General features: G+C 37.0%; 1 protein-coding gene across 1 annotated transcript; it reads left to right on the forward strand.

The window, feature by feature from the left end:
- Positions 1–507: 507 nt before the first annotated feature.
- mtmr10 (myotubularin related protein 10) lies at positions 508–24,307 on the forward strand. Its single transcript, XM_042727629.1, has 16 exons — positions 508–1,025; positions 1,766–1,826; positions 9,502–9,638; positions 10,558–10,630; positions 12,587–12,729; positions 16,219–16,312; positions 17,529–17,676; positions 18,103–18,190; positions 18,487–18,575; positions 19,161–19,291; positions 19,646–19,715; positions 19,888–19,958; positions 20,219–20,391; positions 20,518–20,688; positions 21,493–21,681; positions 22,423–24,307. Exons 1-16 carry the CDS (start codon positions 969–971, stop codon positions 23,023–23,025), a joined length of 2,298 nt encoding a protein of 765 aa, XP_042583563.1. The 5' UTR covers positions 508–968; the 3' UTR covers positions 23,026–24,307.
- The last annotated feature ends 548 nt before the right edge of the window (positions 24,308–24,855 follow it).

Consider the following 24,855-nt stretch of genomic DNA (forward strand, 5'->3'; position numbering starts at 1 on the left):
GTATCTGAGAAAGCGTTTTCTAAGTAAAAGGAGAATTAATATGGAGTCACTGATCTATAACAGATCAGTGTATGGGGTATTTTCATCGTGTCACTACAGGTGAGTCAGTCTTGACCTTATTGAAAATATGCATGCATGACTACAATTATTCCAGCAGGTGGCGCCATGAGTTCATCAATACACTTCAGCTAAACTATGCATAATATGAAAACAATTTATTTATATGCATATGTGCTTTTTTCCGACGTTGCAACGCAATTAAGATCATTTAAATATTGGGCATATAAAGAGTATTCTCTGCTAATATTTCAAATTTTAGAATGATAAATTCTAGCTCGAAGTTCACATTTTGAATTAAATATATATGTTAAAGCACTTAATAGCCTATATATTTTAATATCATAAACAATATGAATATTCGCATTAAAAAACAAAACGCTCCAACGGTCCACAGGGCTCGCCATAGCTCACTCCTCCTCCGGGTTTTTTTTTTTTTTTTTTTTTGTGGTCCAAAGCTCAAGCACGCTGCACCTCCCCATTACTCCTCTCATAAACATGGCTGAACTGAACATGGACGGTGAATTATAGCACTGAAGCCGTCTGCTGCAGCACCAGCACAGGACTCACACACACTCACTCACTCACACACACTGTTGATTCAGACGAGAAGACTGAACATGACGTGAATGCTTACAGCGGGAAACTAAAGCAGCAAAACTTTGAGTCTGACAGCCGCTAACGAAGAGACTTCAGCGGGACAGACCACATCCAGCTGAAATACTACTGCACGCAAAGCACACACTAAATACTGCTTTTGCATTTATGGAAACTATTATTTTAAACGCATCGACTACTGAAGAAACCCTGGATTTAATGCTTTGAAGTAGCCCGAAACAGCTTTAAGAGTTTTAGGCTGCTCTCATATGGATTTACAGTTCGCATATTTGTCACATCGACCCGTTTAAACGATGTTCTCCGGTAAACAAACGAAGCCGACTTTTAAGTCTTATCTTCCTCCACTTCAGGTGAGTGAGACACTAGCATGCTAACGACTAGCAGCTAAAGTCTAATCGTTTACTATTCTGCACGTATATGTATGTTAAGAAAACTGTCACCCCATATGTTATACATCTGGACGAATGGTAACCTCATAGTTAAGACTTCACTTGGTTTGATAGTGCTATCCTCCGCAACTCAGGTGTCAGCTGTTCACAGTGGTTAACTTACTTTGTTCATGACTGTTGGTCAAAAATGACCACAGCAGTACCAGAGGGTAAGATGGAGCTAGATGCCCTCCTTTAAGAACAGTGTGCATGTATTTTCAACTTGTAACATATTTAGATACAAATGTAACACGTGCATGATGTTGATGCATCAGCCAGTGTGTAACTAATGGAAATTAATGAATAACATGATGTCCGACATGTACATCTAACTCGTGGAAGTTTTTAATTAATAGGAATTAGTGTGTCAAATTCCCCATTGACAAATAGACACCAAAGCTTTTGACATTCAACAAGATGCAGCGTCTCAGATCACTAATTCTCAGAGACACAAAATTAGATCTTTTATTCTCTGATTACAAATGTTGATATTCAGATCAAATGACAAATTGAAGAAGAGCATAGCCACTTATTGAATGTGTTGAAATGAGATTTTGTGCCGTATGGTCAAGAGAAAAATGTTTAAAAGTGTAAAGATCTACTTTGTCTTGCATACTTGAAAGTGGTTCGGTGATATTAAGTGTTCTTAATCTTTTACACAGACTGATTTGAAGAAAAGTCCTCAACTGCCCATCAAGAAACTAGAAGCAAAACTTCTACCAGGTAAGAAAGAAAAAAGGTGCATCAGTTCTTTTGGCAAACAGCTCCTAACCGTCACAGGGTTGGGGTGGTGCGGCTTAGTTGAAGATTTGGTCTTGCAACTGAATGTTTGGTTCGAACCCCGTTGGCCTTTTTCACAAAGCCAGTTCAGTGGCTATCCAGATAAGTTTGAGCGAACTCTGGGTTTTCAGGTTCAAGAAGATGGATTGTTTTTTACTTGTGTTTGTCACCATTATAAGATCAGCTGTGAACCAAGTGACATATATCTAACGCAGTCACTCACTGCATTTCTTCTCCAAATTAAAGTAGTTCACAGCTAAAGCAATTAAAGAAAAAAAAATTAAATGTGTTGAAATGAGATTGTGTGCCATCTATGTTCAAGAGAAAAATGGAAGTGTAAAGATGGTTTTGTGATTTGAAGTGTTTATTGTTATTCTGTCCTTAATGTATTGCACATAAGTGCATATATTTTCACAATTAATATCTATCTTTTAATTTAAGTAAAGAAAAATACAAGCTTTACAATATATAATGCTTTTAATTGAACCTATATAAATGATTAATTAAGCGAGGCTGCATAAACGAAATTACTATCGCAACTGAACAATAAGGTAAAATAGAATATAGCAATATTATTGAAGCAATTGATCTAAAGATGACGTACAGGTTATTGTTATCTCTATTTAGTCATGTACAGGTCTTAACCTTTTATGTTATTATTTTGATTCTGAAGTGTATTATTGAAGCAATTGATCTAAAGATGACGTACAGGTTATTGTAATAAGAGATTCTGAAGTGTTTTCCCCCATGCAATCCAGGTTTTTCATGCACATTTTTAAAAATATATATTTTTATAGACTTTTTTTTTATATTATTATAAATAGTATATGTTATTATTGTTGTTATTATTACTGTTATTACATTGCATGTCAACGATCATAACATGTTTTAAATGTTCATCTTACTTCACAAAGATCTCTGCAGGCATGTAAGCCGATATTCACCTTTTAGCAGCTCATATTTCAAGAGGAACCTTTTAGTTCACAATTTTTTGAGCAACCTTTAAATTCAATTAAATTAAATTCTGCTCACTTTCTTTAATAAAATGAAAACATTTATTTTGAGCCTCTTGAATTTTTGAGGCAGCAGCAGTATTTCTTTTCTGTCTTATAAATGCATTTAAATTCATGATGTTTTCAACAACCTGTTATTCTTCAGCAGAGATGTGAATGTGTGAGTCAGACTGATGCTCTCCATGTTTCGTGCGATTTGCTGTTCACTGCAGATGGCAAACTTTAAAGTGCTCACCCTCCAAAGTTAATCATAAACTCTGGATCAAACCCTGAATTGACTGAGAATGTTTATAGCACGTGTTGTGATTGTGAAACTCCTGAATCTGATCCAAGCCGGTTTGGATTTGTTTGGTTTTATCAACTCTAAACCTACTCCGAGTTTGTTCAGCTAGCTTAGTGTAGCAGATACTGAATAGGCTCGTTCATGAACTGTGGTTGTTCTTTTGTAAATTGTACAGTAAATTACTTTGGATCAGAAAGTGTCTGCTGAAAGAAACCCAATGTGATTTTTTTTTTAAATAATTTGCTGGTTCTACTGCCTCTTCTGTCCCTTCCTGTTCAGTCTGCCACATTTTGGTACATTGTCGATTATTAGAAGGCCGTCTGTTAGTTTCCATAGCAATCAGTTGTCTTTTGCCCTTTTCTCTATTTTCACCATTGCATCACCAATCAGCTTCTGCTATTGTGAGGTGAACATTTTGTGTGTGTGACACAGAGATAGAGAGAAACAGAAATGATGTCTCTGGTGTTTTGAGTGATCAGAACATGATATTCACAGAGGTCCTTCCTGTATACGGAACAGTATCTTATCCAACCCGTTTCCTGCACTTGTGCAGCCTCTGAATTTTTAATGCGTGGCCTTGCATAAAGAGCCTGTGATCTGCCCTGGTTTGTTGTGTTTGGGTTTTGATGCCAGCTGAAGTGTTTACAGAGGGTCTACGACTCGACAGCTTCCTTTAGACAGCATTTTAACGCCAATCTTGTGTTCACTTGAGAATTGCTGTAACCAGCATTGTGAACTGTATCACTTCAATCATAACCGAAATGTTGCCGCTACGACTACATTAATCCAGATATATTTGAAAACAGTGCTTTCATTTCAAAACGCTCTCTGTCCACACTAGCGTTTTCAAGCATTTTCCAAAATGTACTCATCTAATACCTCAGTTTTCACATTCCGCACTACAATTCGAAGACAGCATTTGCAACTTCATGCACTTAGGAGAGCATCTTCAAAAAGCCTCCTCGGTGTGGACTGAAGGCCAAAACTCAGAGAAAAATATGTTTTCATATGCTTCCGGATTACTGTAGATTTAGCCTCAGACCAGTTTTGGGAATTGGATTAACTGGTTCACTAAAAGATCTAACTCAAAAGAGTGATTTAATTACTAAAAAATCCAAAGCTATAATTTGATTCAGAAGACAATAACGTAACAAAAAAATCATAATAGACCTCTCTTATCTTTTCTTTTGTTTTTGACTTTTTGAAGCTTTGAAATTTCTTTATTTTTTGTAATTGCATGGAAAAGAGTGACTAGTGCATGGTGCCTTCCATGAAAGAAAGTATTATTAGTTTTTAACAACATGAGAGTGAGTAAATAATGAAATAATTTTATAATTTGGGGTCACCTATTCCTTTAAATCAGCTCTTATGCAGAATGGGAAAAAAATGTTGTTTCTATGGCAACATTTACCTTTTCATTTACATTTAAATTCATTTATCAGATGCTTTTATCCAAAGCGACTTACAAATGAGGACAATTAAACCAACAAAAGGCCAACAATATGTAAGTGCTTTGGCAAGTCACAGTTTGTCTAATGTTAATTACATTTAGCAAAGTTAAATAATAGATCATAGAAAAAAATTCCATTTCTTGAAAATGGCTAAAGACTGTTCGGGTTGAGTTCAGCGGGTCATTCCACCAGCAGGGAACAGTGAAGGTAAAGGTCAGTGAAAGTGATTTTGTGCCTCTTTGGGATGGCACCACAATGTGCTGTTCACTTGCAGAACGCAAGCTTCGGAGAGCACAGAAGTCTGAAGTAGTTTAGGCATATGGGTGCAGAGCTAGTGGTTGATCTGTAGGCAAGCATCAGATGGATAAATTGATAAATCAGCTTGTTTGGCTCTTGTTTGCTCGGCTTACTTAAACACATTCAAAACTCGTTTGATGTCTGCTAAATCAAGAGGTCAATATCTTGATGACGTGTCTGTAGGACTTGGATTTTGTTTCATCATTGTTTTAAAAATGTGATCTACCTGTTCCTGTATGTCTTATGTAACTACCATTGCCAAGCACACTCGAATTGGGTGTGTACCCATCTACCTTTAATCTTAATGTCCTGGTGCTTCTGAATAAAGGCTTCATGTCCTGACAGGTAGTTTTAACAGACTTATAACTGTGAGGCTTCACCTTTTGTTCTGTCTTAACCTTTCTAACCCATGCAACGGCAGATCAGCTATTTCCAAGCCATTAACAACACGTATCAGCTCTGCCTCTGCGATGGCAGTGGTTTAATGCATCCGGACAGTTTCTCTGTTCCTAGAAGTGTTGGGAAACACACAGAAAGGCGACTATAGTGCCGTGGTGTCTGGAGAAGGACTCTGCGTTTAGGCGTTCACTCCTTATAATTAAGCCGCATAACATGAACCTTCCCTGTTTCCAAAATAGATGTGCTGTGCATTTTTAGGTTCCTCATCTGAAAGCAGAACAAAACCTCCCTTGTCACTGTATTTTGTGGACTGTGGTGATAGTAGGGTGGCACACGGTGTGGTGAAATTACTGCATTTACAGCAGTACTACATTTACTGCAGTTAGGCCTACCTCTTTTTTTTTTTTTTTAAGAAAGTATTTACTCTTATTTAGCAAGTACCTGTGAAATTGAGCAAAAGTGACAGTAAAGACATTTATAATGTTACAAAACATTTTTCAAATAAAATGCTGTAAAATACATATATCGATAAATAAAAAAAAACACATTTTGAATTTTCAAAACAATTCATAATTTTACTGTTTAAACTGTATTTTTGATCAAATAAATGCAGCCTTGGTGAGACTTCTTTCAGAAACATAAAAAAAGGTCTTATCTATCCCAAACTTTTTAAAAGTAGTATATCTTGTAGGTCTGTTTACGATAACTGCACATACAATATAATAATTAATTAATAAAAGTTTGCATTTATTTTTCACTCATTCTAATTTGTGTTCCTGTTCCTGAATTCTTGCAGGAATTAAAATTCTGTTCTATTAAAAAAATATATTATGTTATTTTAATATTTAATTTGAATATTTAATTTTTTAAGGGAAATTTCAGAGTAATTTATGATTCACGGTATAATTTACAGTATGAAAAATAGACACATTTTGTGTCTGTGTTTGCACACATGTAACAAAAATAGACTTATAATCTGTCTTTGTCATTCTCTAAAGATTGTTTTAGTCCTGCATGTGGTGACATTTTAGTAGAATGTATCTATTCAGATTGACCTCCTACTTGACTGCTCCATTTAAATCTCTCCACCGCTCTCTACACACACATAGAGGCCCAATGGTGCCTAGTCATCTCAACAAAACATGCCCATTGTCTCATGAACGGTGTTCTTTTACAAACCCACGCACACATTCTCTCTCTCCCTCTCCTTACTCACTCTCTCTCTGTCAGTCTCTCTGTTTGGCATCTTATCATGTTGCTCTGATCCATTTACATGTAACTTTTGCAGCACAATGCAACAAGAGAGAATCCCTGTTCCGAACTCGATCTGCCCTTAAGAACAGCCTGTGCTACACTTGCAGTATTCAACATCTTCTCCCCGTGCTTTAGCCATCAACACCATTTTAACTTTTAACAGCTATATTTGCTATCCACATTCAAAGCTAAAAAAAATGCAACCAAAAGTGTACTGATAAAACATGTCAGCCAACTAATCACCCCTTTTATAACAGGATGTATACACAGGAAGCCTGATCACATGACCATACCTAAATATTTGATGGTGTGATTTTAGGTCTTTAACTTGTCATGGGTCGTTTAATATACTGTGTAGATGCCATTATGTGTCTTCAGTGTCACATGAGCCTTCAGAAATGATGCCAGTATGCTGATTTGATGCTCAAAAAACATTTAGTATTATTATTATCATCAGTGTTGACAATAGTGGTGCTGATTCATATTTTTTGGAAATAATAAAATAGAAATGTTTTGCATTACAAATGTCTTTACTATCACTTTTGATAAATAATGAATACTTGCTGAAAAAAAAAAAAAATAGTTTCTTTCAAAAACTTGGTAGTGTGTGTGATAATGTCACAATATAAAGTGTTATTTAAATTGCGCAATGAGATGTGGTTTCATCAACTGATCTTCAGTGGCTGTTTATTGATTAGTCAGTTAACGAGTATTTCAGTGGGACGTTGTTTGGCTGCATTCAGAGTGCATCTGCCAAACTGCCATCTGCAAATCCTTCTCATCAGCAGTCTGGACTGATCTTCTGCTGTTTACTGGTGGATCAGAGAGGATGAGCTGCTGGTTTATCCCTGTAGAGCTCTGATCAGACACACGTTGATATGTAGTTGTGGCCATTTACAGGCCAGGCTGCATCTAGAGCGGAAGAGGAGGTTGTTTGAAATTTGCGTGTGGGTGTGTGTGTGCGAATATGTGAGAAGATGGCTAATGCAGATTGTGGCTCTTCATACTGAGTTCTTAAAATGAGCTATAAGACTTTATTTTAATCAGCACTTAATGTAGCGATAAAATAAAGATTTTCTTTCAGATGTTTTTAAATGTAAATATGGGTTAAACTGATGACACCAGTAACTTAAAGCATTATCAGATCAACCAAAATATCTAATAGATAAATAAGTAGTTGTGGATGTTTATACTGAACTTTCTCCAGAATTCTGTGGCTCAGATTCCAAGCAGGGTGTGTAGTCATAAATTAACTGTCTTTCTTTGAAAATCGGCTGGCTGACCTGCTGTTTTGACGTTTATTGAAGCATTCAACAGTATTGTGTCTGAGATGCAAATGCTCTCACGGGGCCCAACCTCCATCTTAGCTAGCCTGCACCCTGCCCTGCTGTAACCCCTGAAACAGGCCCAGCTGTGAGACAAACACTCAAAGTGCTCACAGCTGGAATTTGTGTTTTCTTCTCCCTCACTGTTCCTCTCAGCAACTTGATTCTTCTTCTCCAATATACACAAATCTCTGTTCATTTTAGGTCTTTATGTGTCTGGATGATCTTTAGAGTGAAGAGAGGAAGTGCTATGTTTAGAATGAAGCAGAATGTGGGTTTCTTTATTTCCATCTGGGTGCCTTAAGTTCAGCTAGAGACGGAAGTAGTGATGTTGGTCATAGCCAACAATTATAAAAACCATGTGTGAATTAGAAATGTGCATTTTGGTTATTTTATTTAAGCTGTTTTTTTCTTAAAATGTATAATTTAATAACAATGTTACATTTCCACATTTTCCACTCTGTATATTATAATGTTGTGATACCTAAAGTTTGTAGCAGTTAAGTAACTTTTTAGCTTTTTATTTTAAATTTATTTAGTCAAAATTGTATTTTTAGTATTGGCCATTTATTTGCCATAATACATAATTATCCAATATAATCACCTACAAAAAATTAAATGATCATGTCTACCAGAAGTTTAATATTTGTGTATAACTAATTATTGTCATCCCAATAAGGCCTGTTCACCCCAAGAATGATAACTTGTATAAATATAGATAACTATATTTGCATCCACACCAACGTTCTGTCAACATGGCATGGCATTCTGTTTATTATATAAGCCTGTTCTGCAGTTTTGTCATCTGTCGCTTCAAGTGCTAAAGCTCTTTGACGTTGGATGGATTCAGACTCAGCTGTCGATGTTTTTATTGTTCCTTTGCTGGAATTTTTTTTTTATTATAACATTTTTAGTTCTCATTATAGTTATCGTCCCAATGACATTAGATCTATTCTAAATATGGTGAAGCTCAGATAGACTCTAGATTCACTGGCACATGTGAGGATTATTAGTACAAACAAATTGTCTCTGTGACCAACTGGTACATCTGACTTTGAACTCATGCTCTTTTCCTGTTTGTGTAAAAAAAAAGAAGAAAGCAAAAGTTCAGGACTTTCAGCATGCATGTGCTCACTCTGTACATGGTAAAAGTTTATGTGTCTTCTAGTCAGCACAACAGGCCATTTCTTTTAATAGGGCATCATTTTTCTGCCAACATGAAAGCAGAGTCACAGAAGAGGGCTTTCCATGCAAAGCTGTTAGATAGGGGCTCAAGTTTGTGGAGCCCAAGTGGTCAGCAATCCAGCAGTTGCTACTGAACTAATAAGAAACTGCTGCTGTATTGCAAAATATATAATAATAATGGTTTCATTAATTTCTGTTTGACTCTTAAAAAGTTGTGTTGTTGTTGTTAGCAGAGAAGTATATGGACACATACTTAGAGTGGACTATAGAATAAAACCATATAGTACCAACAGTTCCTTTTAATGCATGTTAAATATTTAAGCAGAGTTCAAATTTCAGCTAATCATTCATTGCTCAGCTGATTGTGGGTTTCCTTCCACTGAAATACACTTCCTTATTCCCTCATTACAGGTGAAATAGTTGTGAATGAGGCGAACTTTGTAAGGAAGTGCATCGGAGCAGAAAGCTGTCAGGATGACCTCTGGGGGAAACTCGTGTGTACCAACTTCAAAGTTTCCTTCATTGCCCATAATTCCTTGCCACGACAGGTAAGCACAGACTTCTCTGAGAGCCAGTACTTTTACTGCAACAATAAGCAGTGATTAAATTACAAAACATGCTTTTAGTTTATAATATGACTTTTTATCATGTGGTCTCACAACTTTAAAAAAGAGAAAGAAAGAAATAAAAAGCTAAATTAAATTAAAATAAAAAAAAAACATTTTTTGTTAAGTTTTTAGAATTTGTCTTTTGAAGAATTGCTGACTTTAACATCAATAGAAATCAATAGATTTGTTGACCCGTTGCACTATAATTCAAATTTATTTATATAACTGGTCATGACAATGTTTTGATAGAGCCACAGTGTTTATTTAAACATTTTGAGGAAATAAACTACAGTTGACTTCCATACACTGTAGTTGACTCATTAAACTAGAAAGGACAAACTTTATCTTTAAGTATTGAGAAAAGCAGGTCTGCATTAGATATGTGAACATATAGGTGAAATACATCTCAGTATTATAAATCATATAAAATAATACAATTCCTTTTATATTGGTGTCATGAGTATTACTCCCTTTTAGACTTTATAAACGGGTCATATAAGGAGGGAAATAAATTTCAGACCCTGTCTTCAAGACCAAGTCATGCAAAAGAATCCAAAGTTCTTTTCCAGAGCAGTGAAGTCTGCTACAAATATTAACTTATATAATCACTCCATCCTGTTAAGCAGCTCTTAGGTTAAATAAGTTAAACATGTTAATAATCTCCCTCAGTCAACAGCTGATTTACTAAGGAAAGAAAGTAAATTATTACAGGCCTTCAAAGCTAAAACAGGTCACCCATTACACTGGTTCATACACAGGCCAGCTGTAGCTCATGAGCTTCTCTTTACTGGATAACGTCAACAAAAAGATTAAAATGCGAATGAATGAAAAATGACCCTTGTCTTTTTATCGTTTACAGAGATTCCAGTGCACCCACCGCCTCTTGGGCGAGCACGATATCCCGCTGGCTTGTGTGGAGCAGGTAGTAACAGGTAATTCAACAGTACATGGACACACTCCACCATGCTTCCCAACACCTGCAGACCATCTGTTTTTTGCTGCTGTTTTCTGCAATCAGTTGAAAACACTGTCAAAGAGCAGCTTAGCACGTAAGCTCTAGTCTGTGCATGTTATAATATGCAAATAATACAACTCGACTGTATAGCCCCAAAACTATTGGATCCTCCCACACACAGTGTTATGAACAACATTATCAAATCAGTTTGCAATCAACTTATGAAATATGCTCTCAAAGTATATTTTGTGTAATTTCATACCAATAGTAAGTACTTTTATCTTTTGTTGTAGATTTTTTGGGGGGGAGGGGTTATTTCAAATCATATTTTGTAATGTTGTGATTCATCTAGTAGCTGATTCTCATTTTCTTTTAGAAATTTTCCATAGATGCCCTGGCTGTGTGAGATAAATGCCTGAGGCTCCACAGACCCTAGTTTGAGTGACACTGCTCCATGAAACTCCAACCATGCTTTTAATAGCCTAAATGAAAATGTTTTGAGGCGTCTGACTGGTCAGACCCTATGCAGCTTTATATAGAATGTCTCCTTGTGTGATATCCCTGTCATTCCCCTACAGTGTTTTTATAGTCACTGTTTCTACTGTACCTCAGTGCTCAGTTTAATCTCCCTTTCTGTGTCTGTTCCCCTTTTCCTTTTCATAAACTGCTACTGCATTTGTGTTAACATAACAAAAAGGATCATGTGTCCTAGATGACTGACTGTAACCCCGCTGGCTTGGATTTTTCCAGGAGTGATGCGGTCAATTGTGACACTGTAGCATATCTGCAGAACCTGTTTGAGTGGCTGCTTTTAGCGTAGCTGTAGAATAGATGAGCTCATCCAGCCAGACTGCAGCCTGAGTCTGGCCACGATTAATCTTGTTTGTGTTAGACGCTTGCACTCCCCTCATTGCTGACTTAGCCCCCCAAGTGTTGAATTGCTGTGCTGAACAGATAGAGCATGAAGCCTGCTTCTTTTCCCTTTTTTTACCCCGCCTGTCTGTGTGGCTTTAACAAAAGACCTTTATAAGAGATTCAGGCTTAGAAAAAAAACACACTGCATGCTCTTTGAGACTTCAATCTGTCAGTAAGGCACGCAGAGTGACCCCTGGAGTCTGGGATAGTGCCCTTGGAGGCTGTCTGTGCTGTATTAATTACAGGACTGAAAGCTTCAACAGACCATATCTGCTCATATTTGTTTCTTTTTTTTAATATTTGATGTCACATGCAAGAGTAGGCTTCTCCTACAGAAATATTTACTTGCTTTTTATTTACTTCAATGAATTACATCTTAGCAACAAAAATCGTTCTTCAATAGGTTCAGTAATATTTTCACATTAGTTAATATGAAATTGCAATGAAAAATACTTTTAGCATTTATTATTATAAATGAACAATTTCATGCTAATTTATAACAATATATCAATATCAATGTGTTACCATAGTTTCTTTACGGTAGGCTTTATACGGTACATTTCATCACTCAGCTCATTAGTGGATATACTTACTTGAGCACTTACTATACTCATTCTGTGCTAAAGATAAAGTGTCATGTTCTCTAGAACTCCAAATGTTAAAAAACAGAACAGAACTTACTTATTTCAGTTGATTTTATTTAGTGTTTTAAACACAGTCATGATTTCTTGTGCCTTCAGATTATTTGACTGAATATTATGCAATACAGATTACACATAATACAGATTATACTCCGTCGCTCACTAGCACGTGTAGAATCCAATAGTGAGATTAGTAAATTTAGTAGTAAGCACCAATGACACATAATGCTGTGGTGTTCATGCAAGTCTGCCTCTTGCCGTATCACAATCCCAATTCTTTCTGTCACTACCTGTCCTCAATCTGCTTCCATTATCAGTAATGCTTACAAAATCAAAATAAGACTTTATGTGTGTGTGTGTTTTTTTCTTTTCTGTAGTGAATGATGTTAAGGGGAAGCAGAAGATTTTAGGTTCCAATCAGAAACTGAAATTTAACCCTACTGAGCTTATCCTCTACTGCAAAGACTTCCGCATCATCCGATTCCGCTTTGATGAAGCCGGACCCGAGAGTGCTAAAAAGGTACAAAACACATGTAAAATCATTAACCTCGCAGCCCTTTGCACCCAAACACACTCCCACGCATGCTCACACACCTCTGTGTTCCAGGCGCGTTTGGATTAGTCTGAGAGAGGATTAAAGACTAATGGGTTTGACTGCAGCCCCCTGCTGAAGTCCGGGTGTTTTTTTTTTCAATTGTAAACATGTACAAGAAATTCCTGCATATTATTGGATCCTCTCCTGGAATGAAGTGGAATTATGAATTCTATTAATTTCAGTCTGTCTTCTGTCTTTTTGTGTATGCAAAATGATTGCATTTTGTTTTGTCAGTGTCCTACTTAAGCTAGAATCCATTCCTAGAACTCTAAGCCTGTGGTGTTTCAGGAAGTCTCTTCTCTTGTTATCTCCCCTTTCCTACTGAGAGGTTGTAGGATGAGGTGATTATTGTTTGTCTTTTTACATAGACAGCAATGCTTTCATCCACCTTCTGTCTGGTGGATACTGATCCCACTGCAGACCTGTAATGATGAGTCACAGAGAAGCCAGGTTCATCTCTTCCTGCTATACCCCCTCATACACATGAGACACAAACCAATGGCATGTGGTAGATTCTTACTCAAAGATCATTTAGATTATTTGGTAATGTTCATATGAGCCATTTATTTTTTTTAATTTTTTCTATTCACTGATTTCTGAAACGGTTGGGGTAATAACACTCTTGGTTTGTTTAGTTGACAGTTTACTCAGCCATTCAAAGTGGGGGAACTGATTCCTCTCACATGACTTCTCATGTTTGTTGCACAGTTACTCTTTAACATGTATGGCACTTTAAAGGACCTCTGTGAGACCAAAACATGCTCAAGTGAAGCAAAATAAATTTTATTCGCTTGTGTTAAAATGAGATTAAAAAATGAGAGATTTATACATAATTTAACCTCATACACTACCATTTAATTTTTTTTATTATTCAGCAAGGAGACGTTAAATTGATCAAAAGTGATCGTAAAGACGTAAAGACCGTAAGATTTCAGATTCAAAGAAATGCTGTTCTGTTGTCTATGTTCTAAAATTTTCTTAATTTTAAAGGTAAGTTTAGATATTTTATTTTTCCTTTTCCCCAATGATAGACTTAAAAGGCCAAAAATGCAAGGCAGTGAAGCATGTTGGAGCGTTTTGAAAGTTCCCACCAAAACCATCAGAGGCTCTCTGCCTCATAAAATAAAGCATGTTGTTGAGGAATGTCTCTCCCTCCCGTTATACATTTGCACCATAAAGCAGATAAAAAGAGCACTTTATACAAGCTGATCTAATCATACCACAAACTCCGAGCTCTGTGACTCACACCGGCCTACAAGCCCATCCTGTTGCTTCACAACAGCTGTTGTTGCCTGGCAACGTGGAACTTAGTGTAAAACGAACATTCCACATTGTGCTCCTGTCAGAAGAGGAAACGGCCTCCTGTTCCTCATTCCTGCAGTGTCATGAGCATGACTCAGAGCCAGATGAATGGCTTCCACAGCATCTTTGGAATGATTGTTAATCATCATTTATTAGTCACTAGAATCTCAAAGGCTGCACATTATGCTGTTTATGTTTTTGAATGCGGAAAAGGGAGTTTTCCTTTCGGTAATAGGAAAAAGACTGTGAGGGAAGCCAAGCTTTTCACCTGCAGTTACCCACCAAATACAGGGCCCGAGCCCCAAGGGGAATAACTAAAGGTATAGAAGGAGTGAAGTAAAGGGGGAGGAAGAAAAAAGAGGTGCCAGAGTTCAGCTCTAAACAGTCTGCCAGCTCCCGAGAATGTGTGAAGAAAGGGGGAGAAAGGGGCAAGAAAAGCACCACAAAAAGCCCTTTGAGCGTAGCTCTCACTTTCTGAGCGCTTAGCAAACATGCACATTTATCCTGAAGTTCCGTTCCAGAGCTTCCCTGATGCTTTTGTTCCTCAGTGCCAGTGAAGGCTAAACTTAATGAGCTTACGTGAAGGACAAGTAGAGTGCGTTTCCTTGACAGCCGTTGCAATGCGCAATGCTTATTCTGGTGCTAGTATTATGTCGGAGCCTAAGGAAATCTGATGCAGGCAGCTTTCTAGGCATCTCAGCTCTGATTGGACTAGAATGGAAGTGGATCTGTTTTTGAAGGCAGGACTCATTCGTTGTGTTTCTCAATTTGAATGTGTAATTAATTGCTGAGTGGAATTAATGCAAAGGCACTTGGGAAAACATTGTTAATTTCATAATATCTAGTTGGAAATGACAGAGCTGCTTTTCAATTAATATGCCTAATGTGCCATCAGTCTGTACAGTCCTCATTGTTAATTTCCAGCACTTAGGTCCCTAGTGCAGGTTTTTCTTCTTTAGATTTTCCATTGGAAAACACTGCTGGCACAAGTATGTTTTTGTACTTTGACCACTACAAGACAAGCATTAAATTCTTTGTTTGAGAAGCACAAGATTTAAGGGCCATTCACACAGAGTATGTTTTTGAGTTAAAAATGCAGGGCAGTAGAATAATAAAAAAAAAACTTAAAAGTCGAAATCTTCTTTAAACTTGGATGCCATGTTTTTATAGTGCCGTGTCACACAAGATGCTACAAAAGACACAAGCTCAATGTTCAAACATGTCTAACACATCTAGCATATTTTTATACAGAAAAACAACAAACAGTTTGTGCAGTAATAACATAAAAAAAAAAAAAAAAAAAAAAAAAAAAAAATCAGTTTTCTGGGTTACAACTGTTGTTTTTTGTACAAGGGATAGTTCACCCAAAAATTAAAATTCCTCCAAACCCTTAGGACTTTTGTTCAAAATTTAGGGACAGGAATCTCTCTGGTTTTATTAAAAAAAAAATCTTTATTTGTTGTTTGAAGATGAATTATCATTCCCTTTCCATGCAAGTAGGACATCGGTCATGTAGAAAGTTAGTTAGTTATTTGAAGACTCATTTGAGAGATATGTAAGACACAGCAAAAGAAATGCTAATAGTGTCGTAAAGGTGAAAGTCCAGCCTAGCTTGAGCTCTGTGTACAGTGCTGTTGAATATTTCCATGCCTGGATCCAACAGCTGTGCCAAGAAAAGCTCTTCTGAATGAATAAACATGGGAACTGGCCAACAGGTGTTGCAGGAAACCAGATAAAAGAAAGAAAAATCCCCAAACATCACCATCTATATCAACCAGTCTGGGACCTTACTAGCACTTCAGGTGGTGTTTTCCAGTGCCCTGTGGCAGAAGTATTTATTATGTATGGATTATTTCAGCACAGGCTAATTTTCTCTTCCAAATCCCTTTTTAAAAGATTAGAGACTCATTTGTAATGGAGCATTTTGAATTTGCGAGGGTAAATTTGTCTGGGAACATTTTGTTAGTAAATGGCAACAGTTGCATTGTGAGACGAAAGAAGGAGGAATTTATTGTAAGGAAATTTCAGTTCTGTTTTCTGAGGAAATGACAGTGAATAAGTGAAGGTCATTTTGTGTTAGTCATAAGGTGAATGTATGATGTGCTTTTACAGGTTTGTCTGGCCATCGCTCATTACTCCCACCCTGCTGACCCACAGCTACTCTTTGGCTTTGAATACGTCGGAAAGCGATATCATGGATCAACAGGTAGGAAAACACTCATGCGGCCGTGACCGCAAATTAATTGCACTGTTTCCACAAAAGCTGCCAAATTGAGTTGAGCTATCCATACATTCAGTTTCCCTGCAAGTCAAGACATGAGAAGACTTTCCAGGGAATGCAAAGTGCTCATGTTATGAATAGCAGGGCCTATAATAAGATTTATATGGCTGCTATTATTGTAACATGTAGTTTTAAGACATGACAGAATGTAACCTGATCCTGATCAGAGGAGCATGTGATGCCACCACTAATGCAAACCTAATGCATTCTGCCTTTCGATGTAAACTGATGTTAAAATAAGTCACTTAACTAGATCTGAAGAGGGCTGTTTTATTACCATTCAATGGTTTGGGATCTGTACATTTTTAAACTGTCTGGCAGTCTAAAAGTCTCATTCTCAACAGTGCTACATTTATTTGATCAAAAATAAAATAAAAACAGTAATATTTTGAAATATTATTACAATTAAAAAAAACTGTTTTAATTAGGGATGCACCGAAATGAAAATTCTTGGCTGAAGCCAAAGCCGAGCAAAATGAAAAACTGGGGTGAGGGCCGAAGACCGAATACCAAACACGTTCCCCCCTCCCATGTATTTTGTCAATTTCTTTTCACCATTGCATAGTATAAGTTAGTAAAATAATAAAATAATAATCGGACAGTTTTAAATGCTTCCACACTGCCAACATGTTTGCTGCATTAGTGCGCGTCAAGTCATTGTTCAGTACAATTTATTTGGTCTTTCACTTAAGAGGTTTTTTTTTTTTTTTTTGATATTTTGGCCGAATAATTTTGGTTGCTGAACATTTGGTGCATCCCTAGTTTTATTATTATTATTTATTTATATAATTAATTCCTGTAATGGCAAAGCTGACTTCTCAGCATCTCATTCTAATATGCTTATTTGGTGCTTAAGAAACATTCCTTATTAACAAAAATGTAAACAGTGCAGCTTAATATTTTTGTGAAAACTGAGATTTTTCAAGATTCCCTAATAAATAGATTCAGTTCAAAAGAACAGCATTTATTTGAAACCTGTGTGAAATAGAAATCTTTCGTAACATTATAAATGTGTTTACTGTCTACTGTTAATGCATCCTTTCTGAATAAAAGTATTAATTTCTTTAGAAAAAAATCATACTGACCCCAGACTTTAGGTAGTATGTGTTCATTGTCACATGTACACATGTGGTTTGTACAGGTGAGAGGGTGAATGGTGTTGACCCTGGTGGGGGGCTGCAGACCCCCCTGTTCGACTGCTCGTCAGACTGGGACAGAGAGATCAAGCGTACTGGTGCCTCCGAATGGAGGGTGTGTACCATAAATCAAGGCTATTTCATCTCGCCCAGGTGAGTTTACATGTAAATTGTGGTCTGTTTTGCAAACAGCTTGTATGATAAGCATCTTACACTGAAGATCATTGCTGTGTGACTCATAACCTTCATGTAGCAAGTGAATGTGACAGAAACACAGATATGAGTATGTGCAGTACAAACGGAACTTGAATTAGTCATCCTAATAAATCTCTGTGACAATGAGGATAACTGATTAAATTATGACCGGTTCACATAAATCTGCTCAGACAGACAGGAATGTTGTCCTTTCTGCAGTAATCCTGTGGAATGAAAGCACTGATCTCACTGATCCACACACAGTTCAGTATCAGGTCATTGTGTTTGTAATATTGACACAAACAAGCATCACATATTTGATTTTGCTTTACAGTGTCAGGAGCCATTTGTGGGAAATTTAACTACTTTTTCTGTTGTTTGCAGTCTCCCAGAGTTCTTTGTGGTTCCGGTATCTCTAGCCGATCAGGATCTGAAGCAGTACGCCTGCTGCTTTTACTCCCAGCGCATCCCGGTGAGCGCCTTTTACTAGACTGGATTATTGGTTTTGGAGTGAGAGGAGAGGAAATCTACAAATCACTTTTATTACCCCAGTCTGTTTTGCTCTTAGTCAGAGAGAAAGTCATCAGTCAGTGTCTTGGTTAAAAACTTTGCAGAATGAGAAACCGGGTCTTATTTAAGCTCCTAATAGTCTTGGTAAATTGATTTGCACTTGATAGTTGTGAGTCATCCATGTGTGTCAACATATGTAGGCTAATATCAGACATTTGTAGAGTATTTTTATATATGTGTGTGCACTCTGCTTTGTAGTTGTGGTGCTGGAATCACTCCAGTGGGAGCGCTCTGGTCCGCATGTCTAACATCAGTGACCCGCAGCAGCAGAGGAAGGTGGAGCAGCGGTAAGAAAAAGAGAATTGCAGTCTAATTAAGGGATTTGTTAAGGTGAAATGAAGCAATGACAATCTGAATAATAGTTGTAGTATTTAAGTAGTACTAGCATGCATAATAATAATAATAATAATAATAATAATGATGATAATAATAATAATAATAATAATAATAATACTAAAGATGGTGGTGATAACAATAATAATTTTTTTTTTTTTTTTTTTTTTTTTTTTTCATCTACTTATTTATTTTTTTATCATTTTATCGTTTATCATCATTATCGTTTTTGTGTTTACCTTATGTTGGATGTTTTGCACTCTTAATAAAAAAATTTAAAAAAAGGTGAAATGAAGCAGTAATCGTACTGTTGTTAGATAGTAGATTCACTTTAGCTGTTAATATACTCTATAAACAGTTATTTTCCCAAATATTATATTATAGCTTTGGAAATTTTATCAAATGTCGAGATTGTGCCTGTTTGCTCATCTCAGATCACTTGGCCACATAAACTCAGTAGGGTTGCCAGATCTGCTCAGATACAGCAATACAAACAGTCATTTTCAGAAAATGTGGTTAAATCCTCTGTGTTTCTGCAGGATTTCCAGTGCCATCACTAAGAGCCACCCCCTCCGCAGTGATGTCTTCAAGTCGGATTTGGACAAAAACCTCCCAAACATCCAGGATATTCAGGCTGCTCTGCTGAAACTGAGGCAGATTTGTGTTATAGGTAATAAGACTTTAACTCCTTAAGGAAATCCCTACCAGGCTTAATCATGTTAATTATTTAGTTTAAGATGTTGTGCCAATACATATTATAATCACAATTGACATATGATATATTATTTCCATTCGACTCCTTGCCCTATTACTTATAAGCATAGTAAGGGCTTCATTCGTTCAGTTGTGTTTGTGTGCTGCACTTGGCGCTCCTGTACAGTTTACAGTGTGACAAAACAAGAGGACAGGGTCTAAATGAAATCTGAGCACAAGTGGTCACACAGGAGGCGCATTTATACCAGATGGAAATGACATTGGCTCTAATGCATCTTATGTTTGCCTCTGTATTTATATGCATATGTAGATTCCTTTGAGGAGTCTGAAGAGAAGTGGCTGTCATCTTTAGAGAGCTCAAGATGGATGGAGTATGTCAGGTATGATTGAGAAACACTCAGTAGTCACCAAAAAGCATATCTGATGTCTCAGCTTGTGCTAGAAATGTTGGCAACAGGCATATGTTTGGATTTGTGCATTCTCAGGTCTTTATTTAGGTCTCAACAAATCTGTCTGTAGATGTTGATGCTGTGGTATGCATTTTTTTTTCAGGACATTTCTGCGGCATGCAGTAGAGGTAGTCTATATGCTGGAGAGCAGACATGTGTCTGTCATACTTCTAGGTAAAAAAAAAAAGCCCTTTTACAAATATATTATTCCTTTAAAGGAATAGTTCATCCCCCACCCAAAATAAATAAATAATTTCAGAAAATGTACTATATCTTGGATGGCCTGAGAGTGAGTACATTTTGAGCAGATTTTTTTTTTTTGAATGAACTATTCCCTTAATTGTTCTGCTGTCTGTTCTAAAATGTAATGTCTTGTAAATCTTATGTGAAGTGATTAATGATCTTCTTCATTCTGTGTTTGTGTGTGTGTACAGAGAAAGAGGATCGGGACCTGAGTTGTGTGATTTCCTGTCTGGTGCAGCTGATGTGTGATCCTCACTGCAGGAGTCTGCACAGCTTCCAGGGTCTGATCCAGAAGGAATGGGTAATGGCTGGGCATCGGTTCCTTGACCGCTGCAACCATCTCAAGAGAAACGACAAAGAGGAGGTAGTGCAGCTTATAGCAGTTGGATTACAGTATCTTGTTTATTCATTTATGAGGCATACGTGTGGCCCACTTCTTTCAAATATGTGAAGATTTTTTTTCTGTTGTTAATATTGTTTCTTTCTGCAGTCTCCTGTGTTCCTGCTGTTCCTGGACTGTGTGTGGCAGCTGTGGAATCAGTACCCAGCAGCCTTTGAGTTCACTGAGGTGTACCTGACAGTGCTGGGGGACAGTATGTGGGTCCCCGTCTTCAGCACCTTCCTCTTTAACTGCCCCCGACAAAGAGCAGAGCACAGCAGGGTTAGATGCTTTTTATTTTTTCATTTAAGTTTGTTTAATTAGTTCCGATATTAATGATTATTAAAACTTGATAGTTATCGTCCTTGGTGTAAACGGTCCTAAAATCAAATAGCAGAGCACAGCAGGATTAGATGCGTGTTGGTTTATCTAGTTAAACTAATATACTATATATAAGTATAAATGTATTCATTTAAACGTATATTCAATTATAAATATAAATGTATACACTAGCATTCAAAAAATTGGGGTCAGTATGATTTTTAAATATTTTTGAAAAACATCTTTTATCCTCACAAAGGCTGCATTTATTTGATAAAAAAAAATTCATAAAAAACTGTGAAATATTATAGGAATTTGAAAAAAAGTTAATTTCTACATTTATCTGTTTTGATATGTAATTTATTCCTGTGACGCAAAGTGGAATTTCCAGCACCATTACTGTGTGTGTGACAACAGAAGTGTGCTTTTCCAGTATATTTTTTAAAATATCTTTATGTATTCATTTTTTTTAATATAATTGCTTATTATTAGCAAACATCAGTTCTTGCTTAAATAATTAATTAGACCTAATTGTAGGCTGTTTATAGCCAAAGCATATTGAAAGAGATATCTCCCAAATGTTGACATCATTTTGTCCAACCCTCGCAAAGCCATTGTCTTTACAGTAGGTTATTGTAATATCATATCAAGTCACAAATTTTTATCAGTGTATTTATTTTGTTTTTGTTTTTTGTTTTTTTTTACCTCTTTTAGTTGACGTCTCCCTTTCTCTGTCTGTTTGTCTCTTTCTCTCTATCTCTTCAGGATTTTGCAAGCAGTAAGAGTATTCACCTGGGGCAGGACCAGGCTCTGTGCTTTCCTCCAGTGTGGGACTGGTCTCAACAGTTCAGTCTTAAAGACCAGACTCTCTTTAATAATCCTCTGTATGTGGGCAAGATCGCCACCTGTGTGCAGAACGGCACAGTAAAGACATTCACACACAGGCGCAGCAAGGTGAGCTGCTAGTCTGTAAACAGTAGACTTTGTTGTCTCTAAGGTAATACCGGTCAACAGCAAAAGATAACAGGGCTGAAACCCCCCCCAAAAAAATTTAAGCGGTTCACCTTATGTTTAAAACAATATTAAAACATTTCTGTTCCTGCATTCCTCTGTATTATTACTGTTACCGAAACCGGTTTGATTAGAAAAAAATACCGGTTAATAACGTTTTCTTTGCTTATAATAATAATAATAATAATAATAATGAAGTTCAGCGTTTACCTTAATCAAAAAGAAAAACAAATGTCTTGATCTGGTATCTTGCGCTTAGACACAGCCAATACAGCATCCCCTTTTCTAGATTTTGGCCAAATGTATTATATGAAAGAAAAAACTGTCAATGCTTTAAAGACATTAAAGTATTTTTTTTAGATATTTAAAAATGCTTGCTGCATGGTTAAAAAAATGTTACTCATACAAAATTGGGTTTTTAGAGAAAAAAACTGTCTAAATCAGTAGGCTGCCGTTGCGACTTAGCTATGATGAATTTAAAACTAATCGCGGGCATTTTATTTTGTTGGATGCGTCAACGTCACATTTGCCGTTTAAAATTTTCGATTCTGTTCGGAACTGTTAAATGAAACGGTTGATTTCATTTCTTTTTCTGGTTACGTTCCTGTCAAAATTTTGTTAGCTTCTGGTTCAGAGCCCTGAAAGATAATGATATTTATTATTTATTTTTGGCTTCTTCCTCAGAAAAACTACAGCTCCACACTGCGGGGTCTGCCTTCTGCTTTGCGAAACGGTTCGCTCGGACCGAACGACACCCTGGCGCGCCGGAACTCCCTCATGCTGCGTCTCCGTTCTGATTTGTCTCAGGTGCGGGAGCAGCAGGAGACGCCATCGGAACGCTTCGTTCGGGACTTTTTCTCTCGTCCTGTCGACCTACAGGGCCTGCTGCTCCCCCAGCTCCTCCCATCTCACCTCTCTGTCTGGAAGCTCTACTTCCTGCGCTGGGTTCCTGAGGCACAGATTCCTCAGGGCGGCCCCATCACCGCCTTCCACAAGCTCTCAGTGCTCACAGACGAGATTGAAATGCTCCAGAACCAGTTGAGGCAGTACCAAGGAGCAGCGGGTACTCCTAACAACCTGCACGCGGAGCACAGCAAAATGTACTTTAAGGCGACTTCGACACCACACCAGTCCCCTGCTCCTCCAGAGTACCTCAGCTCCTCGTTCCCTTTCTCTCCTGTGGGTAACCTGTGTCGCCCCGGCATTCTGGGGACTCCTCTCAGCAAGCTCCTCAACGGAGCCAAGATCTGGCTCTCTACGGAGACGCTGGCTAATGAGACGATTTGAGGGCAGACCGCTGGGATAGCACTGTGAGGTCACACAAACAGGAAGATCTAAGGGCTGAAGATCTTTTCACTTGTATTTAGGTCTCATTTGGAAGGCGCAGGCTTGTGGTACTGACAGTTACCTGGACATTTTTATTCAGTCTGTCAGTGAGGGTTTGTTTTTGCACATGATTGAATATGAAGCTCCAGTCGCACATCTTTCAGACTTAGGATTGTTTGGATCGGTTGTACACTGCCTGTGTGGACTTTTCCCCATGTGTTGAAATATTTGGTGGATTTTTGTGTGGAGCTTGTGGCATTAGTTGGAATGGAAGTAGAACTGGTAACACTTTATATTAATGTTCAGTTTGTTAACATTAGGTAATGCATTAGGGATCATGATCTAACAATAACCAGTTTTTACAGCTAATATTAAATTTCGATGTGAATACACATGCTACCATTCAGAGGTTTAGGGTCAGTAAGTTTTCTATTTTAATGTTTACTCTTATGACAGCAGAGGTGACTTTTCAGCAGTCATTACTTTAGTCATCAGTGTCACATGATCCTTCAGAAATCATTCTGATATGCTGATTTGATTGTCAAAAAGCATTTCTTTTTTATCATCCGTTATTCATGATGCATTTACTAATATTCATTTATACAAACTTAAAAATTACAGTATGTGCAGAAATAACATTAACCTGGTTCTTGATACCTAATGCATTAATTGATGTGCCAAATTAAACTTTATTATATAGTGTTTTTGTAGAACTATAACTTAAATCTATGGTATAAAATGTGCAGATATTTTAACTTTTAATCCTAAAATAGTTTAAGATTTCTTGAAACCTTCTGGTAAGGTCTAACCGTAGTTAGCTGTATTAAAATCAATAACCAAAATTGTGAAACTTGATATAGAATTGACAGGGTTTATCAGTGTAAACCCATATAGCAGGCAGTAACTGTGCACATACGGGTGCCTCTCCAGCTGGCTGGATTCCGGTCTGTGAGACCCGTCGCTTTCTAAAGCACAGCATGGCTGTTTGAGGGTGACAGTCAGCTGGTTGATTTGACTTGCATTGCAGTCCGTGTCTCAAACAGCATCTGAGTGTCAGATTAGACATTATCATTTGAGAAGGTTGTGCTAATGCACCTGTGAACTTTTGCTTTTATTTGGAGTTACTTTACTAGTGAGACAGTGACGCCTTGGTTTGATATGTAGCCTTTTTAATTACTTAGGGACTGTTTTTTTTTTCTTTTTTTTCTTCCAATTTATATTCTTTTATTTGTTTTTTTTTAGTAGTGGTGGTTCTTCTTTTTTTTTTTTGATATTATTAAAGTCTTATGTAGTGATGAGTATTTTTTTTGTTTTTCACTAATGCTGTCTGGAGTATGAAAACTGTGTTTTTTTCTTCTTATAATGGCACAGTTTGATTTGTCAAACAGCACTGATATTTATTCAGTTATGCAAAGAAACTAAAACAGGGATATTGTACAAATCCTCTGTGCCTTGTTGTGGGCCCTGATTGCAGTGTTCCTGTTCATTTTTTTTTCACTCTGGATATTAAAAAGCTACAAAACACATCACAGGAGTTTTCCCTCTGGTGTGTGAATGTAACAACTCTGATTATTTCCAAAGCTTGGCGTGGAAGTTGTTTAGATATCATTGTTTGGTAAGTTGTGTCTGTGTAGAGAACCAATAAAGGTTCTTAGTTTTTGTTTGTGAGCTTAGGGGGAATCTTGTGAGGCATTATGTAAAGTTTGGCTCTTCAGATTTTCATGCAAATAAAAAGAATTGCCACCTTTGAATGGAAACCTGCCTTTTTTGTTCTTTAGGACATTAAATATG

This window comes from Cyprinus carpio, chromosome B7 (assembly GCF_018340385.1).
Source record: "Cyprinus carpio isolate SPL01 chromosome B7, ASM1834038v1, whole genome shotgun sequence".
Lineage (NCBI taxonomy): Eukaryota > Metazoa > Chordata > Actinopteri > Cypriniformes > Cyprinidae > Cyprinus > Cyprinus carpio.